Source organism: Ovis canadensis, chromosome 3 (assembly GCF_042477335.2).
Source record: "Ovis canadensis isolate MfBH-ARS-UI-01 breed Bighorn chromosome 3, ARS-UI_OviCan_v2, whole genome shotgun sequence".
Taxonomy (NCBI): domain Eukaryota; kingdom Metazoa; phylum Chordata; class Mammalia; order Artiodactyla; family Bovidae; genus Ovis; species Ovis canadensis.
The window spans coordinates 199710374-199726352 of record NC_091247.1 but is presented as its reverse complement, the minus strand read 5'-3'; the positions used below and the strand labels follow the sequence as shown (position 1 = coordinate 199726352).

At 39.7% G+C, this 15979-nt stretch overlaps 1 protein-coding gene and 1 long non-coding RNA gene across 2 annotated transcripts in view; one reads left to right on the top strand and one right to left on the bottom strand.

The window, feature by feature from the left end:
- Window positions 1–396: 396 nt before the first annotated feature.
- On the bottom strand, window positions 397–8296 carry KCNJ8 (potassium inwardly rectifying channel subfamily J member 8). Its single transcript, XM_069585583.1, has 3 exons — window positions 7740–8296; window positions 6494–6934; window positions 397–1471 (listed from the first exon to the last, which is right to left on the bottom strand). The coding sequence occupies exons 2-3, from the start codon at window positions 6865–6867 to the stop codon at window positions 571–573; spliced, it is 1275 nt and encodes a 424-aa protein (XP_069441684.1). The 5' UTR covers window positions 6868–6934; window positions 7740–8296; the 3' UTR covers window positions 397–570.
- Window positions 6727–15979, top strand: part of LOC138437742 (uncharacterized) — a 40752-nt gene continuing 31499 nt past the window's right edge. Inside the window, exon 1 of the long non-coding RNA XR_011256128.1 lies at window positions 6727–7059. This is a non-coding gene — a long non-coding RNA (uncharacterized lncRNA). The remainder of the gene's footprint in view (window positions 7060–15979) is intronic.

The window sequence follows — 15979 nt, the reverse complement described above, 5'->3', positions numbered from 1 at the left end:
AATAAAATCCAATATTTAAAAATTAATCAGCAAAATAAATAAAAAAGCAAAAAAGGAATCAAGCAGTTTTTGCCTCAAGCTTTGTACCTGGTGTAGTTTTAAAAAGAGAGGGAAAGGGAGGTAGGAAAAACATAGTTTGGGGTCATCTTGTCCATTCTATCCCTTTTCCAGGGTGAACCATAGAAACAGACATCTGTGATGTCACCCATTAAGCATTTCAAGCAGTATCATTTCTTGACCCGCTTTTGTATTCAAGGTCTATTACTATTCTTGTAATTCCTGTGTTTCAAATGGACAGAAATGAGAGCATTTCCTCTGTATAACCTAAGCCTATCACTTAGGGTGATAGGGTGATATTGCAAGGGTGAAGCAAGTGTAAGACAGGAACCCTCCACCTTGTGAGTTACCATTTATTGACACAGAAAGTGCTGCTGTTGGAATATGCATATCATTTAGTGTAATAAGATAAACAAGGACAAATTATTGTGTTTCAGCTCCAGTGCAATCTGTCCATGCCCTGCAGAAACTCTTCAACAGCGGATCAAAGACTTTCTGGGGGTTGTCTTGCTGTCAGGATTCGGAAGTGTTCTGATTTCCCTCGGGAGTCATAAACTGCACCTTGGGCACCATGAGGGAAGAATTGTTCCGGCGGATGGAATTGTTCCTCCTCATGGAATTGTTTCTTCTCATGGAATTGCGCTTCCGTAGAGAATTCTGATGGGACAATTCACTCTTCTGGAGGGTCTGGATAAGGATGGAAGGCTTCTCATCCAGCTCTCGGGCACTGCACCTTGGAGCAGCTACTTTTACGGTGTTGCCGAATTTGGAGTAATCCACAGAATACACACCTTCCTCCTCGGTCACGATGGACACGAAGCGATGGCCCCACTGGATCTCCTCGGCGATGTACGAGGTTCTAGCTTGTGTAGTAATGCCAGTAGTTTCGACCACTCCTTCTAGAATCACGATGACCTCCAGGTCTTGGTTGGCCAGGTCAGTGGCCGAGATATCGTACAAGGGGCTGCGCTTGTCAATCACATGGCAGATGATCAGAGGGGCCACCAGGAAAATGTTATTACTCTCAAGTGGGTTGTCAACAGGAATGTCCAGTTGGTGAATAGGTACCACCTCGCCTTCTGGGGTAGTGGTTTTCTTGACCACTTGGATGCGCACAGAGGCACTGATGATCATGCTTTTCCTTAGGTCCCCCACGCGGAACATGAAACACAGTTTGCCATTTCGGACGGCGATTACCGCATGGCGGCTGAAAATCAAGGTTTCCGCCCTTCGGTGAGCTTGGGCTGTTTTCATGAAAATGCAGCCCAACATGACTGCATTGATGATCAAACCCACAATGTTCTGTAGAATCAGCACTGTGATAGCCAGAGGGCATTCCTCAGTCATCATTCTCCCTCCAAATCCAATTGTCACTTGAACTTCAATGGAGAAGAGGAAGGCAGAGGTAAAAGATCTGTAAGGAATGAGATCAGAAAACAGTGCCATCAGTTCAGATTTTTGAATCAGGAAATAACACTGAAGCTGAATTTTTCATGTTCTTCTTTCAAAGGCTAATTTTTTTCATAAGTATTGTGGATTAACAATTTTGTGTTACTTTCTGGTACACAGCAAAGTGATTCAGTTATATATGTTCTTTTTCAGATTCTTTTCCTTTATGATGGCTATATAATATTGAGTATAGTTCATGTTATACAGTAGGTCCTTGTTGGTTATCTGTTGTGTATATAGTAATATGTATATTTTGATCCCAAACTCCTAATTTATTCCTCTCCCCTCCTTTCCCCTTTGGTAACCATAACCTAATTTTCTACATCTGTGAAACTAGTTCTCTTTTGTAAAGAAGTTCATTTGTATCATATTTTTAGATTCCACATATAAGCTATATCATGATATTTGTCTTTCTCTGTCTGGCTTACTTAGTATGAGAATCTCTAGGTCTATCCACATTGCTGCAAATGGCATTATTTCATTCTTTTTAATGGCCGAGTAATATTCCAGTGTGTGTGTGTGTGTGTGTGTGTGTGTGTGTGTGTACTACATCTTCTTTATCCATTCACCTGTTCATGTCCAAAGGCTATTAAATACTTTTGGAAACACTAGCCAACTTAATGTATCAAATGCCCTATTCTAAACACAAGCACTTGTTCATTTTCTCTCTTATCTGCATGTATCATTGTGAAATACTTCACTTTCACAAGTGAAAAGTGAAAGCACAAGTTGCTCAGTCGTGTCCGACTCTTTGCAACCCCATAGACTATACAGACCGTGGAATTCTCCAGGTCAGAATACTAGAAAGGGTAGCCTTTCCCTCGTCCAGGGGATCTTCTCAACCCAGGAATCAAACCCAGGTCTCCCACATTGCAGGTGGATTCTTTACCAGCTGAGCCACAAGGGAAGCCCAAGCATACGGAGTGGGTAGTCCATCCCTTCTCCAGGGGATCTTCCTGACTGAGGAGTTGAACCCAGGTCTCCTGCATTGCAGGCAGATTCTTTACCAACTGAGCTATCAGGGAAGACCTTCACTTTCACAAAGGCATAGTTTATTTTGTTAAACTCCTTCAAGCCGATGTCTATTATTTATTGCCAAGCTGTGTTTAAGTGACTCAAGTTACGTGGAACATACTGAGTCCTGAGTGAACTTTTTATTATTTACAACCTTTAAAATCATACTCATTAGTGAACACTATGTACCTTATATAGAGAAAGCACAGTGCTAAAGAGTGGTACAAAACATGTCCTTCAAAATACTAGTATTTTAAAATAAAAAGGAATGTTGTGCTATTTGGAACCAAACGTTTTCTTATTGATTGTTTCACTTTGTTCTCTAAGTGATCTAGAGAATACTGATGTTTTACAGGAAGGATTTGAGGTAAGGATTATTAAGTGACTGTGTCAAGATCATAATAAGGGCACAAATCCTCTCATTTCTGGCCTAGTTTCTGAAAGAGACACAAGGAAGGGGCCAACATGTGTCAGGATTTTCTTGGGAAGATTTTTCAAACTGTGTCTTCTCTTCCTGATCACAGTGTAAACACTGATTTGGTAGTTTAGGGTGGACCTGTGCAAGACTTTCGAAAAGCTGGCAGATAATTCCGATTTATCTCCCTAATTGAGAAGCACCACATTTGGTCATCTTTCTCTTTAATTTATTCACTTAAGTACACTTACCCTTACTGCTGTGGCTTCTTAATAGAAACAGTCTTAGTCACGTCTGCCCTCCACTCCAATTTCAAACTTCTCTAATTTTATAGATGATAGGTCAACTGTCAAAGTATTAGCTGTTTCTTAATGCCACATACAATGAGTGAGCAAAATGTTTAAATATTTGGATTCTGAATATACACATTATATTTTGGTGGGGCACCATGAATGGTAAGCAAGCACACATAAGATGATTTTTTTTTTCTACTAGGCTCATAATCAGGGATTTGTATTTTTTATTTAATTGAAGCATAGTGGATGTCGCAGATGATTCCTTTAACTTTTAAATGAAAAAGTGCCTTTCTTATCCTTTCTGTTGCTAAAAAGATTCATGGAAAACCACGATTGCTTTTTGCACTAGCTACACACAAGATATACAAGATATAATCAAAAAAGAAGAGACCCCAGAGAAGGGGCATGGATACAATACTGATTTCTGATAATGTATACATACTTCAGGCTTTCCCAGTGGCTCAGTGGTAAAGAATCTGTCTGCCAGTGCAGGAGATGCAGGTTCGATCCCTGGGTCAGGAAGTAGGAAATAACAACCTGAAGTAGGAAACAGCAAGCCATTCCAGTATTCTCGCCTGGAAATCCCATGAACAGGGGAGCCTGACAGGCTGTAGTCCATGTGGGTCACAAGAGTCAGACACGACTTAGCAACTAAACAACATACATGCTTCAGGGAGCAGTGTAATGATGAATATGCCCAGATGTTTCATTTTATTAGCTTAAGAGACTATTCATATGTCATTTGTGTATGTTATTTATTTATGAAAGAACTTGCTTCCAAACATTATATGGTGCAAGACTCAGCCTTTTAATGAACACCTGTTGTGCTAAACAACCTCAAGAGATGAGTGTTTTTAGCTTCTGGTTTGTTCTGCTACAGAGGAAGTTAGGCTGAATAAGAAGAAATATGTTGGTTTACTTTCTGACTCATGTTAGAAAGTCATCTACATGAAAGGGAAGGTGAACCAGCCTAGAAGGAGAATGTTAAATATTATTTGGATACACTAGAAAATCTTCATTATAATAAGTTATCTTCAGTTTTGATGACAAGGTGGGACATTGAACTTATGAAAGGAAAGGAAATGCAAAAAAAAATTAGACATATTATTAGTCATGTATTAAATATCCTTTGGGAAAAAAATAGAAATTTTTCTGTTTCTACTTTTTTTGGTGAAAAAATATTATGTACAGTTGGTTACGATTAAAATTTACATTGCACTGAAGTATACATAGTACCACAATGTTAAAATAAAACCAGTAAGATTTTTAACATTAAAAGATGTTCAATAATATTTTTTAGGTAAGAAGTAAAATTTAAAATGCTAAAGTTAAATCAACTATATTTCAATAAAAAGTTTAAAAATGTTTAGATAATCATCTAATGAGAAATGAATAAATAAAATGCTAAAATTGTCACACTGCTAAAATCAAGTTTGTTTCATTGTATCTGCAACACTATTTTTCACAGTGAATTGAATGTTCACACCAGCAGGAATCCATCAGAGGAATGAACATACTTCAAAACACCTCTTGTTGAACAATAAAAGCTGGCAGTAAAACAGCTTTTAATAACCAGAGCACTCTGTCAAGTTATTTTACAAAATCACTGAAACTATCTCCCTTGTAATGACGTATCTTTAATCAATTGCCTAGTGACTTTTTCCACAAGGAAAGCCAATATATTCATCTTGTGACTAAATCTGTCATTTATTTTTCAAGGTTTATTATGTCTGTTTCTTTTATCTCATTTTATGTGTGTCTACTTCATTTATTAAAAGTGTACCTCTATAGGAAAATGATTCACCAATAGCACTGCCAATAAATTTCTTAAAGAGGAATATTATAATCATATCTGGCCTATACATATCTGTTAAACATAGTATTTTGTTTCCTTTATATTTGGTGTACTGATGATCATGTACATTTTTTTACCTGTATTTTCTTTGAGACAATAGTATGTGACAAGTTTAAGACAAGAAAATAATATCTAACTCGATGGTAAAGGCAATGGATCAATTCAATTTGGCTTTCTCTCCTCAAAATTTGAGCTGAAACCTGTGGTATGTGATCTCTGTGACAAATATTACATGCCCATTTTGATAAGCTGGCATCGCAACTAGTCAGAGAAGGGAAGAATGGGCAAGTTTACAGTCTGGGTTTTTGCTTCTTGCAGTAGTATGCTAATTTCACATTTCAGGATCAGTAAAGGTTTCATTCTTTCCAGTTTCCTGACAGAACGGTTCCTGTTCAAGTTCCTTTGTTTTATGAATTATGTGAATTTGGGATATTATTCAGAAAATGTCCTGGAAAAGTTGCTAGTATTATTAGAAATATTTCTCTTCAGGGTGAATATTTTTGCAATTGGTTATCTTTTTCCATCTGTAAACAAAAAAATTAAGAGACAAATCACCCCCAAGTAAATGTTCTTAGGCCATATGAAAATATGAGAAGAGAATCACTGAAACCAAATTCACTTATCTTTGAAATATTTATGATATAAGAAAAAAAATTAGGGCAATCTAAGAACTGCCTTCCTATCCTACTAAAACTTTTAGAGAAAACCACAATGTTAAATCACTTCTACATAATCTCTTCCGTCAAACATTTAGACCAATTTCTATCAAAGATTAGCTTTTTTCTAGTTCTGAATGTTAACATAACTTTTAATTTTGGAATTAAAGCAAGCAATCAGCTATTCAAGATCATCTTGATAAAGAAGGGCTTAATATTTACTTCATTTCTGGTGGATTTTTTTTTTTAACTTAGATCCCCTCTTCACCAGTGTTTTTCTATTTTTTTTTCATTATTTCTGAAAATGTCACGGGAAGAGAAGTCATGGAACATTACTAGCATTTGCACAACATTTTTTGTTGATCAGAGATATTTCCTTTTGGATACTGGAACTATGGACAGCAGCTTTTCAGACTGACAACTAAATGTGTGCTTTTTTTTTTTTTTTTTTTTGAGGAAGGCACTCAGTGAAATCCTTTTTAAATAACCAGTGTAATATTTTCAAGGCTAGCCCACGGGATTGAAACTACATTTTCAAAGCCTCCTCATCCAAGGCTGCACCCCCCAAAAAATTTTAATACATCAGATTCGTTTTTTGTTTTGTTATGTTTTTATTTTTTTTGCTTCTGAACATACTAAAATAAAGTCTTTAGTTCACTGTCAGCAAAGTAAGAGAGAGAAGACAGAAAGGGCAATTTCACCTGTTTTTCTGTACTGTCTTCCACCCCGCCTCAGCCCGACGCCTTCTTACCTGACGTTAGTCACACACACGGTGGACTCCAAGCCACTTTTCTCCATCCCGCTTTTCTCCATGTAAGCATAGATGTCCCCGTGGGCAAAGGCCACCAGCCACCACATGATGGCGAAGAGCAGCCAGCTGCAGAGGAACGACATGGTAAAGATGACCAGGGTGTGGCGCCACTTCAGGTCCACCAGGGTGGTGAAGATGTCCTGGAGAAACCGTCCTTGCTCCCGGATGTTCTTGTGCGCCAGGTTGCAAGCCCCGCTCTTGGCGATGAAGCGGGCCTTGGGGAGGCGGTCCCGGATGCGCGGTTTGCGCAGGTTCTCCGCCGCGATGCGCGCCAGCACATACTCCTCGGGGATGATGCTCTTCCTGGCCAGCATCGTCCCGTCACCATAGCCAGCCTAGGCACCTGTCTGCGACCTGCCTCTCCTTCCCTCGAGACCCGTCCTGCGGGAGGGAAACCAAGATTAAGAACTACCCCTCCCCCCCTCCCCCCGCGACCATTCCTCGACTCTTCCGTCCTTGCATGGAGGGGTGTGTCTGTATCTTACAGGTGGCGTGCAAAGCTAAAGGTATGATCTTACAGTGATTGAGTTCTTAGATCTCGGGAAAATTACTTGGTCTGAACCAGAACTGTTTTAATAGTCCTTATCGTTTTGAACACTTAAGGGCACAACCTTAGTTAAAGTCAGGAGCCTTCCTGTAAACAGCAGCTTTAATGATAATTCTGATATTACCCGCGTCTGTAGATTACTGCAAAAACCCAAGCGCACCACGACAGCGAGGACAGCTGAGGCCAGCTTAGTATCACGATCTCTTTAGTAAACTATGCACGTGATGTAGCAATATTAAAAGTAGAGAGGGGGAATTCTTTTTCTGTTATTTTTAGTAGTAGGCAAAGAAAAGGCCGTGGACACTCCTGCACAGTACAAATAACAACTCGACAAAATAATAAGCAGTGTGCTATGTAATTTTACGTAGAGGTATTTTACATTTGAAGGAAGTATGAGTTGCATTTTTTTAAAAAAATTCCCATTTGAACTCATAATGTAATAACTTGAACTTCTTTAATACAATGGGATCAACCATACAAGCTGCAAGAAAAACCCGGATAACAGCCTGCCAACTGCGTAAAGAGTTCATTAAAAGAATGTGCCCCGAAAATCCCTCCGACGCTGTCAACCTTTTAAATCTTTTGCGGGTACGCGCTCAGCCTCCCCCTCCCCTCCCCCGGAGGAGTGTTGAAACTTACAGACTCGGGGCCGCTGGCTGGGCGGCCGCAAGTCCCCGCACTCGCCGGCCGGCGGCGGACAGGTCCCTTGCTGTCCCATCTCCGCGCCGGGAGCGGTAACTGCGACTGCCGGAGGGACCGATCCGGGGCCGCGTGTCCTAGGGAGAAGAGTTAAAGTAATAAAAGGTGCAATTGAATCTGCACCCACTGGGGCGGGCTGGAGGAAGGGGGATGGTTGTAGCTCTTCCCCCTCCCCCTGCTCAGCTGTAGCCCTGGGCTGCTGCCGGGGGCGGAGGAGGGGTTGTGGGGAGAGGAGCTGAGAGTGATGCTCCACAAATCAGTCTCCCAGTTCGGGCTTTGACGCGCGCCAGCCCTCTGAGGCAGCCGAAATTCCGAGATGGGGCCGGGAGGGGGTGACGGGGGAAGGCGAATCCGGGGGAGTTAGGGAACCAGCCTGGGAGGAGGGGCGGCGGGGTGGGCGGGGCCTGTAGAACGGGCTCTTTCCCCAGTAGCCGAGACCCCCTGCCGCCAGCATGAATTTGAAAGGCTCCCAGCTCCGAGGAGAGAACTCAGAGTTCGAGTGCATTGACGTAAAGAGATTTTTTTTTTTTTAACCTGGGTGGGTAACTGTGCTACTTCAGATCAAGTAAACCCAGAGATAGAGATCAGCAAATACTGTTCTATACATCTGGCAGATTCATGTTGATGTATGGCAAAACCAATACAATATTGTAAAGTAAAAATAAATAAACTAAAAAAAAAGAGATCAGCAAATATTCTTCAGAGGCGTCCAGGCTATGTGTACGTGTGATTATTTACAGTAAATTTCCGTCTGGTAGAAGACGTTCTGAAGTAGAAGATGTTCTGAAACCCACTTTGTATATTTCTTCACCAGCCAAAGCTGGTTCTCAGGGAATCACACACACACACACACACACACACACACACACACACACACACAAAACTGCGAGCAAGAAAAAAAAAAAAAAAAGAAGAAAAAAAACCCACTCAAAGTCTCTTCCAATAAAAAAATTTTTATCCCGAACAGGGACTGCTGTCAACACTTTAGAACTCAAACCGTCCTCTTTAGTAATTGGTGGCTTTCTGAAATGTTGCAGCTTCTCCCTCTTGTGTAGATGTCCTGGATGATAGAACAGAGCAACTGTGCACAAGAAAGATTATATAGTAAATATCTTTCTATAGCTTTTTGAAAAGGAGCCAGCAAAGACAAATGTGCTTTCTCCCACAGGTCAGGCCTCCTGATTTGGCACTTGTGTTAATGGAAACTTTAATTCTTGGAAATTTCATGTATTTTCCAAGACTCAGAGCAGAAAGCAGTATGGAGCATAAACAATGTGTTCATTTAATTACCAAGAGACCTAAAATTAGTCTTTAATGAAGGCAAATGAAGAATCGTTTTTTCCTTCTCATGGATAGACCTGCTTAACCCCTTCAAGCCTGGGGATCCTAGTCTATTAGTGGTAGCTCTGTTCTCCACTGTTGTGAATTTTTACAGTAATTTGTGTAGTAGTTTTACTACAAATGTGGGGATCCAACTGTACAGTTAATCCCCTCATTATTGCATTTTGTAATTGTTTGGTGTACAATTTATTCCCTGTTATTTTAGCTGGGATAACATTCATCAAATACCTATTTGGGCAAGGGATATATATATATATATATATATATATATATATGATATAATCACAGTTGCTATTCTTAAGAGATACAGTTGTAGTAAGAGACAAGGGTTTGATAATAAACTCTAATAGTAGTAAGGATGTAATTAGAATGCGAGTGGAAATAGAACTAACCAAGCTATATTAAGACTAGAAGACTAAGGAAATGAATCAGCATAGATTATTTGGCATCTGATCTAGTCTGAGGGGCTTCCTCAGTGACTCAGCAGTAAAGAATCTGCCAGCAGTGCAGGAAACACTGGTTTGATCCCTGGGTTGGGAAGATACTCTGGAGAAGGGCATGGCAACCCACTCCAGTATTATTGCCTGGAGAATCCCAATGGACAGGGAGCCTGGTGAGCTACAGTCCATGGGGTCGAAAAGAGTAGGACATGGATCACTAGTCTTTGAAAGACCAAGATATATTTGGGTTTGGAGCAAAACTGAGAAAAGATATTCCACTTTTCTCAGGAAGGAAGAGTGTGAGGGAGCATTGACAAGAGTGAGCCATGTTGTCGGTTCGGTTCAGTTCAGTTCAGTTGCTCAGTCATGTCCGACTCTTTGCGACCCCGTGAATCGCAGCACGCCAGGCCTCCCTGTCCATCACCAACTCCGGGAGTTCACTCAGAGTTGACTCATTGGAAGAGCCATGTTTTAGTAACAAACTAATCAGCACTGATGCAGCAAGGTAGGCAAAAGAGCGGGGTTGGATGCGTGGGTCCAGTGCTCCCTGAACAACCTCTCTCACCACCACTCTGAACACTTAAGGAGTTATCCCTGTCCTTGTCCCATGCCCTCTCCACTCTTCCCTGCAGTCCATGAAACTGAGGGCTGCTAGAGAGCAGGGCTGTGACTCAACCTTCAAGCACAGCTTAAACGTCAGAGGGGCCCAAAGAATAATTTTGAGTCAATGAATGGGAAAGGTAAGGTTGAAAACCATGTCGATACCTAAAAAAATGCCCCACAAAAACCAAAAAACCAGACAGCCTTAAATGCTCAAAAAAAGAAGTCTGGACAGACTTTAGGAGGTAGTGGTAAGCCATGGAAGGAATCTAATTAGAGAACACCAGAAGTGCCTGCTTTAGGAGGGTTGATCAGGAACAAGAGGCCAAGATGGCTTTGAAGGCTGCATTTCTAGGTAGAGTGCTTTCAGGCTCCAACATTCTGTCATCTGCAGGAGGGGACACTGGAAACTCTTGTGTTAATTAGAGAAGGAGTGAGGTCTAGGGCTAATAAGTAATGTTAGTAGACAATATACAAATGTATACAAAAGGAAAGCTACAGAGTCAATATTTGGAGGGTAAAGTCACAGAGGACTGTGACATTGTGATGAGAGAGAAATAGTAGGGAAATTGAATGGGAAATGATGAACTGTTGAGGAGAATTACAAGATTGGCCACAAATCCATATTGGAATGTTATGGAAATTCTGGTCTTTTGTGATAATAATCATATTTAGAATTCAGGTTTTTTTTTTTTTCCTAGTGAGATGTAATTCTTCCAAATATGCAGTTTCAAGTTTTGACTTGTTTTGGAATGATAAACTCTGTACCCTACTTCTTAGTAGTCAGTGCTTCAAATTAACTCAATATAAGAGCACTAAGAATACACATAATAAAGATTAATTTTAAGAAACTGATAAGTAAAGTTTTGGCAATAATATGCCTAAAAACAAATAGTGGCCATCCAGATGGAGACTGTGTACTATACAAGCATCACAGGCTTTCTTTTTCTTTTCTCTTTCCTTCCTGACATTTTTTAAACCAAAGCTTTATGTTTTTTTCCTTTGACTAATTTCTCTGCACTGAATGGAAGCTGCATGAGGACACATAGTTTGTTAATACCACAGACCCAGTGTCTGGAATTGTTCCTAGCTCCTGGAAATGGGTACTCAACAAATACTCGTCGAATGAAGGAAAGAAGGAATACAAAACACAACTCGCAACACTGTGTTCTCTCTGTCTTACACTTACTCTAACTCTCATCTTTCTTTCTTTGTATATTTACAACCATTTCTCATAGCCCATATAGGTAATCTGAAGTTTGGGGGTCTCCTTGAAGTCTTTATTGTTGTCATTGTTCAGTCACTAAGTTGAGTCTGACTCTTCTTCAACCCCGTGGACTGTAGCCCGCCAGGCTCTTCTGTGCATGGGATTCTCCAGGCAAGGATATTGGAGTGGGTTGCCATATCCCTCTCTAGGGAATTTATCCCACCCAGGAATCAAACCTGTGTCTCCTGCATTGACAGGCTTATTCTTTACAATTGAGCCACCTGGGAAGCCCTCCTTGAAGTTTGGGGCCATATCTGTCTGCAAAGATTTCATTACTTATCATTTCTCCCTTCTTTCTTTATTTTTTTCTTCTCTTCCTTTCAAACCCCTCCTTCCTCAGCAACTCTCCTCACTACTCCAGGTCCCCAGCACTTACATTTGTTTACATATGAAACTTGTTTAAACTTGGCATTTGCAGACTATGTTTCTCTTGACAACTTTTGAACCTAATGGAGATATATCTGTATCCCCAGAGATCTTTGTGGACACAAGTAGCTGCTAAATAAATATCTATTATTAATTGATTCTAGTTCTTCCCTCTATGATCCCCTTTTTCTCATATTATAGGCCAAATAATGAACATTTAAATTTACTTCTGAGAAATTTGTGAAGGAAATCAATTTTTCAAGAACATATTTACTACTTCAGGCTTATTTTATTGGTCTGTTTATTTAATCACTCTTGCTGTCATCCACTTAAACTTTTCTTAACTGTTCTATAATGTCTTAATTGTTTTTTTAAGAGTGAAGACTGATTTGTGCATTACTCCCAGAGGAGACCTCTAATGAACAGAGCTAACTTTAAATTTTATAATTTTCTTGACTTTAGGAATCCAGTAAGAATCTGCTCATGGTACATCCCAGAGTAATCAGGAAACAATTTAAGGATAGCTATTCACTTATAAGTAAGCATCTGTTAGCTTCCTTTTAGACTTTATGTGCATTTTATTTGAAGATAAAAAGATTTCTGCAGTTCTCATTCTCCTAAGAAACAGAGTTGGTTGGGTGACTTCAAACAAGAAAGGCTGATGTTTTCCCCATTTGTCTGCTGTTTTGATTATCAAATGCAAATCAGTGAAGTCCTTGAAAGGACCCTTTTAAAAATTTTATTGATTTTTTAATTGAAGGATAATTGCTTTACAGAATTTTGTTTTCTGTCAACCTTAGCATGAATCAGCCATTGGGGTGCCATTGCCTTCTCCAGAATCAGCCATAGATATACATATGTCCCCTCCCTCTTGAACCTCCCTCTTATCTCAGGTAAAGGGTAAAGGCCTTGCATTTGATGACTTTGCCTTTGATTTGGCTTGTGAATTTAGAACTCTTGGTTTGTCTGAGCCTTATTAGATTTTAGAATTTGGAGAGTCTTCAAAATGACAATGGAAACGATTCATGTTAGCAGCCCAAATAACAGTTCGTCTGTTTGCTTGATCTGCTGCTTATTAGTGTCCTCATATAAACCACTTTGGAACATATTGCTTTGGAATCAACTTAGTAAAAACTGTTACATAAACTAGTAATCAAAACAACATGTTATACACTCACTTTTTTAGAGTTATCATGAAATGGGAATGACAATATAACCCTTGGTACTTATCTGTTCCAATGATTTCAGAGAACATTTCTTTGTGAGATATATATCTATTATGTGCAAAAGAACCTCACTCTCCAAATTAGATTACCCGTTTCTTCAATGATATCGATTAGAGTCATCAGTGAAAAAAAAATTTCCATGCGGCTTGTGTGTGCAACTAAACTTCTGCCAGCTCACAGGTGTGAATCTGTGAGCCAGGAAGGGGGCATTCATAACAATGACTATCTTTTAATATACAACCAGGTGAACAAAACAAAGTCCTGGCTCCAATGCATTCTTAGAGAGGAAGGTGTTAGCAAACAAGTAGACAAGTAATACATTCTATAATTATCAGTAGTGTTGAAATTTATAAAGAGAGTAAAGCAGGAAAAGGAACAAGAGTAACTGGGGCCAGAGATGGGCAATTTTACATAGAGTTCAGAAAAGATCTCTTTGTGTGTGTGCGTGCTAAGTCACGTCAGTCGTGTCCAACTCTTTGCCATCCTATGGACTGTAGCCCTCCCGTCTCCTCTGTCTATGGGATTTCCCAGGCAAGAATACTGGAGTGGGTAGGCATTCCTTCCTCCAGGAGATCTTCCTGACCCAGGAATCGAACCCATGTCCCTTATGTCACCTGCATTGGCAGGCGGGTTCTTTACCACTGTAGCTTGCCAGGCTCCTCTGTCCATGGGATTCTCCAGGCAAGAATACCGGAGTGGGTTGTCACTTCCTTCTCCAGGGATCTTCCTGACCCAGGGATCGAACCTGGGTCTCCCACATTGCAGGCAGATTCTTTACCATCTGAGCCACCACGGAAGCCCTAAAACATCTGCTCCATAATCCTAAACCCTTTTTCGTGAACAATATCTCCAAGTGAGGATTGTTAATCCGTGATCCAACTACATGAGAGACACATGGTTACCTTACTTTAGGCTCCTCCAAGCTTTTATGAAGGAAAGATAGAATAAGATAATTTTTGGCTCCTAGATTGAAATATCTTTCATGAGATGGTATAAACACTTCTAATGAGGCACATTTAAGAATGCCCCGGGAATAATCTCTTGCCCACTTAGGTTTAAGAAACTCATAGAATGATTATGAGAACTAGATGACACAATCCATACAAAGCACTTAGTGACCAATCTGTTGTAAGCACTTAATAAAGGTCAGTTCGAGTATTATTTTTGAGACTCCCACCAACCTTCGGAATCCCAACTACCCAGCACTTATACTGGCATGTCCTCAACTCTTGAATTTAATCAAGACACAGGACTGAAAGGGAGTCAGCCAAGATACTGGTAATAAAATAGAGACCCAAGAAATCAGCATGTCTGGTTTACTGTAATAGTGTCTCCAAGAGAAAAGTGGTTTCATCAGTTAAGTAGAGCTTCCCCATGGTAATTATTTTCTACTGGTAGGGTAAAAAATGCTCGTACTAAATGAAGCTGGTACTAGCATTTTCTAAGGGAAGATGGAGAATAGACGCTGTCATTGTTACTGCAAGCTGTGAAACTTTGCTGTGATATTCTCATGCCAAAGACAGGCAAGTTTGCAGAAGCCTCAGGCCTGTCTTGCTATAGGCTTTTCCGAAGCTCTTAGGGAGACAGCAGTTCCCAACAATGTCTTGATCCATTGCTAAGCTTTCACGTCAGTATGTTTTGAAAAATCAGTGACTCATGCAGTTCTTGGAAAGGGGAACCTGATATTTTCCAGAACTCTCTCAGGAGGGTACTCCTTACTCCCACCTTTCAAAAATGCCTGCTGCAGAAGGGCTTTTTAGAAGTTGAGCGTTTTAAAGTGACATGTAGACTCATTGGTCCCAGTGATCATTTACCAGGATTTTTTCTGCTGCTAAATAACCTGAATTTTCCTTTAAATAAAAATGACCTATGCCAGAAAAGCTTTCACGAGGTTGTTTTTCTAAACAGGTTCAAATTAGAATGAAATATTTGGTATTTGTTGCTAATTTAAAATGTCAAATTCCCTCTTTTATTGTTAGAATAAATGGGATAATAAAATGCTCTCCTCTCTGTAAATCTACAGAAATTTATTATGCAGTTGAGTCGTCTCTTTTTCTTTAAATTGAGAAACTGTGGAAGACACATGCAATATACATGTGTACAGTGAAGACACTAATATCTGCCTCTCAAGAGTTTTATATTAAATGAGGCAAGTGTGTAAAAGGATTTAGCACAGGATAATTACACTTAAAACATAATATTTTCTAAAATATAACTTTCATGCTACTTCTTTAATTAGTATTTAATTTTTAATTTGTGTATTTTTTCTTAACCTGCATTTGTTGGTATTTTCAGATCAATAGTAAATAATAATGATGCTAATAGGCATGCTTTTCTTTTTAGTGATTTTGAGAAAATGCTTCCAGAATATATAGTTCACATGGTTATTATTTTGAGGTAGTGTGTTTTTTCTACCTTTCTGTGTTTCTTTTAAAGCTTTTTTTTTTTTTTTTGGCCACACTGGGTTTTCATTACTGTGTGCTAGCTTTCTTGAGTTGTGGTGAGTGAGGGCTACTCTTCATTGCAGTGCATGACCTTCTCATTTGCAGTGGTTTCTCTTGTCATGGAGCACAGCCTCCAGGTGTGTGGACTTCCGTAGTTGTCGTGAATGGGCTCAGTTGCTCTGTGGCATGTGGAGTCTTCCTGGACCAGGGATCGAACCCCTGTCCCCTGCATTGGCAGGAGGATTCTTATCCACTGTAGCATCAGAGAAGTCTAACTTTTCTATATTTTTAAAATAAAAAAGGAATGAAGAATTACATAAGAGGCCTTTATAGCATATACCAAAGTGACCTTTTTTTTTTTCTTCCTTGGCCAGTTAATAGGATGAATTAAGTTACCAGGTTAAAAAAGTCATATTATTTTTACATTCCTGTGATAAACTTCATTTTTTCATGGTAAGTTATTATTTTAATATAATACTGGGGTGTTTTCCTGATA

What these genes read in the sequence shown, in the direction of transcription:
- KCNJ8 (XM_069585583.1), bottom strand. Translation starts at nt 6,867, where the DNA reads ATGCTGGCCAGGAAGAGCATCATCCCCGAGGAGTATGTGCTGGCGCGC. An exon ending in GTGTGTGTGACTAACGTCAG is followed by an intron (nt 1,472 to 6,493) that starts GTAAGAAGGCGT and finishes CATTCCTTACAG; the next exon opens with ATCTTTTACCTCTGCCTTCC.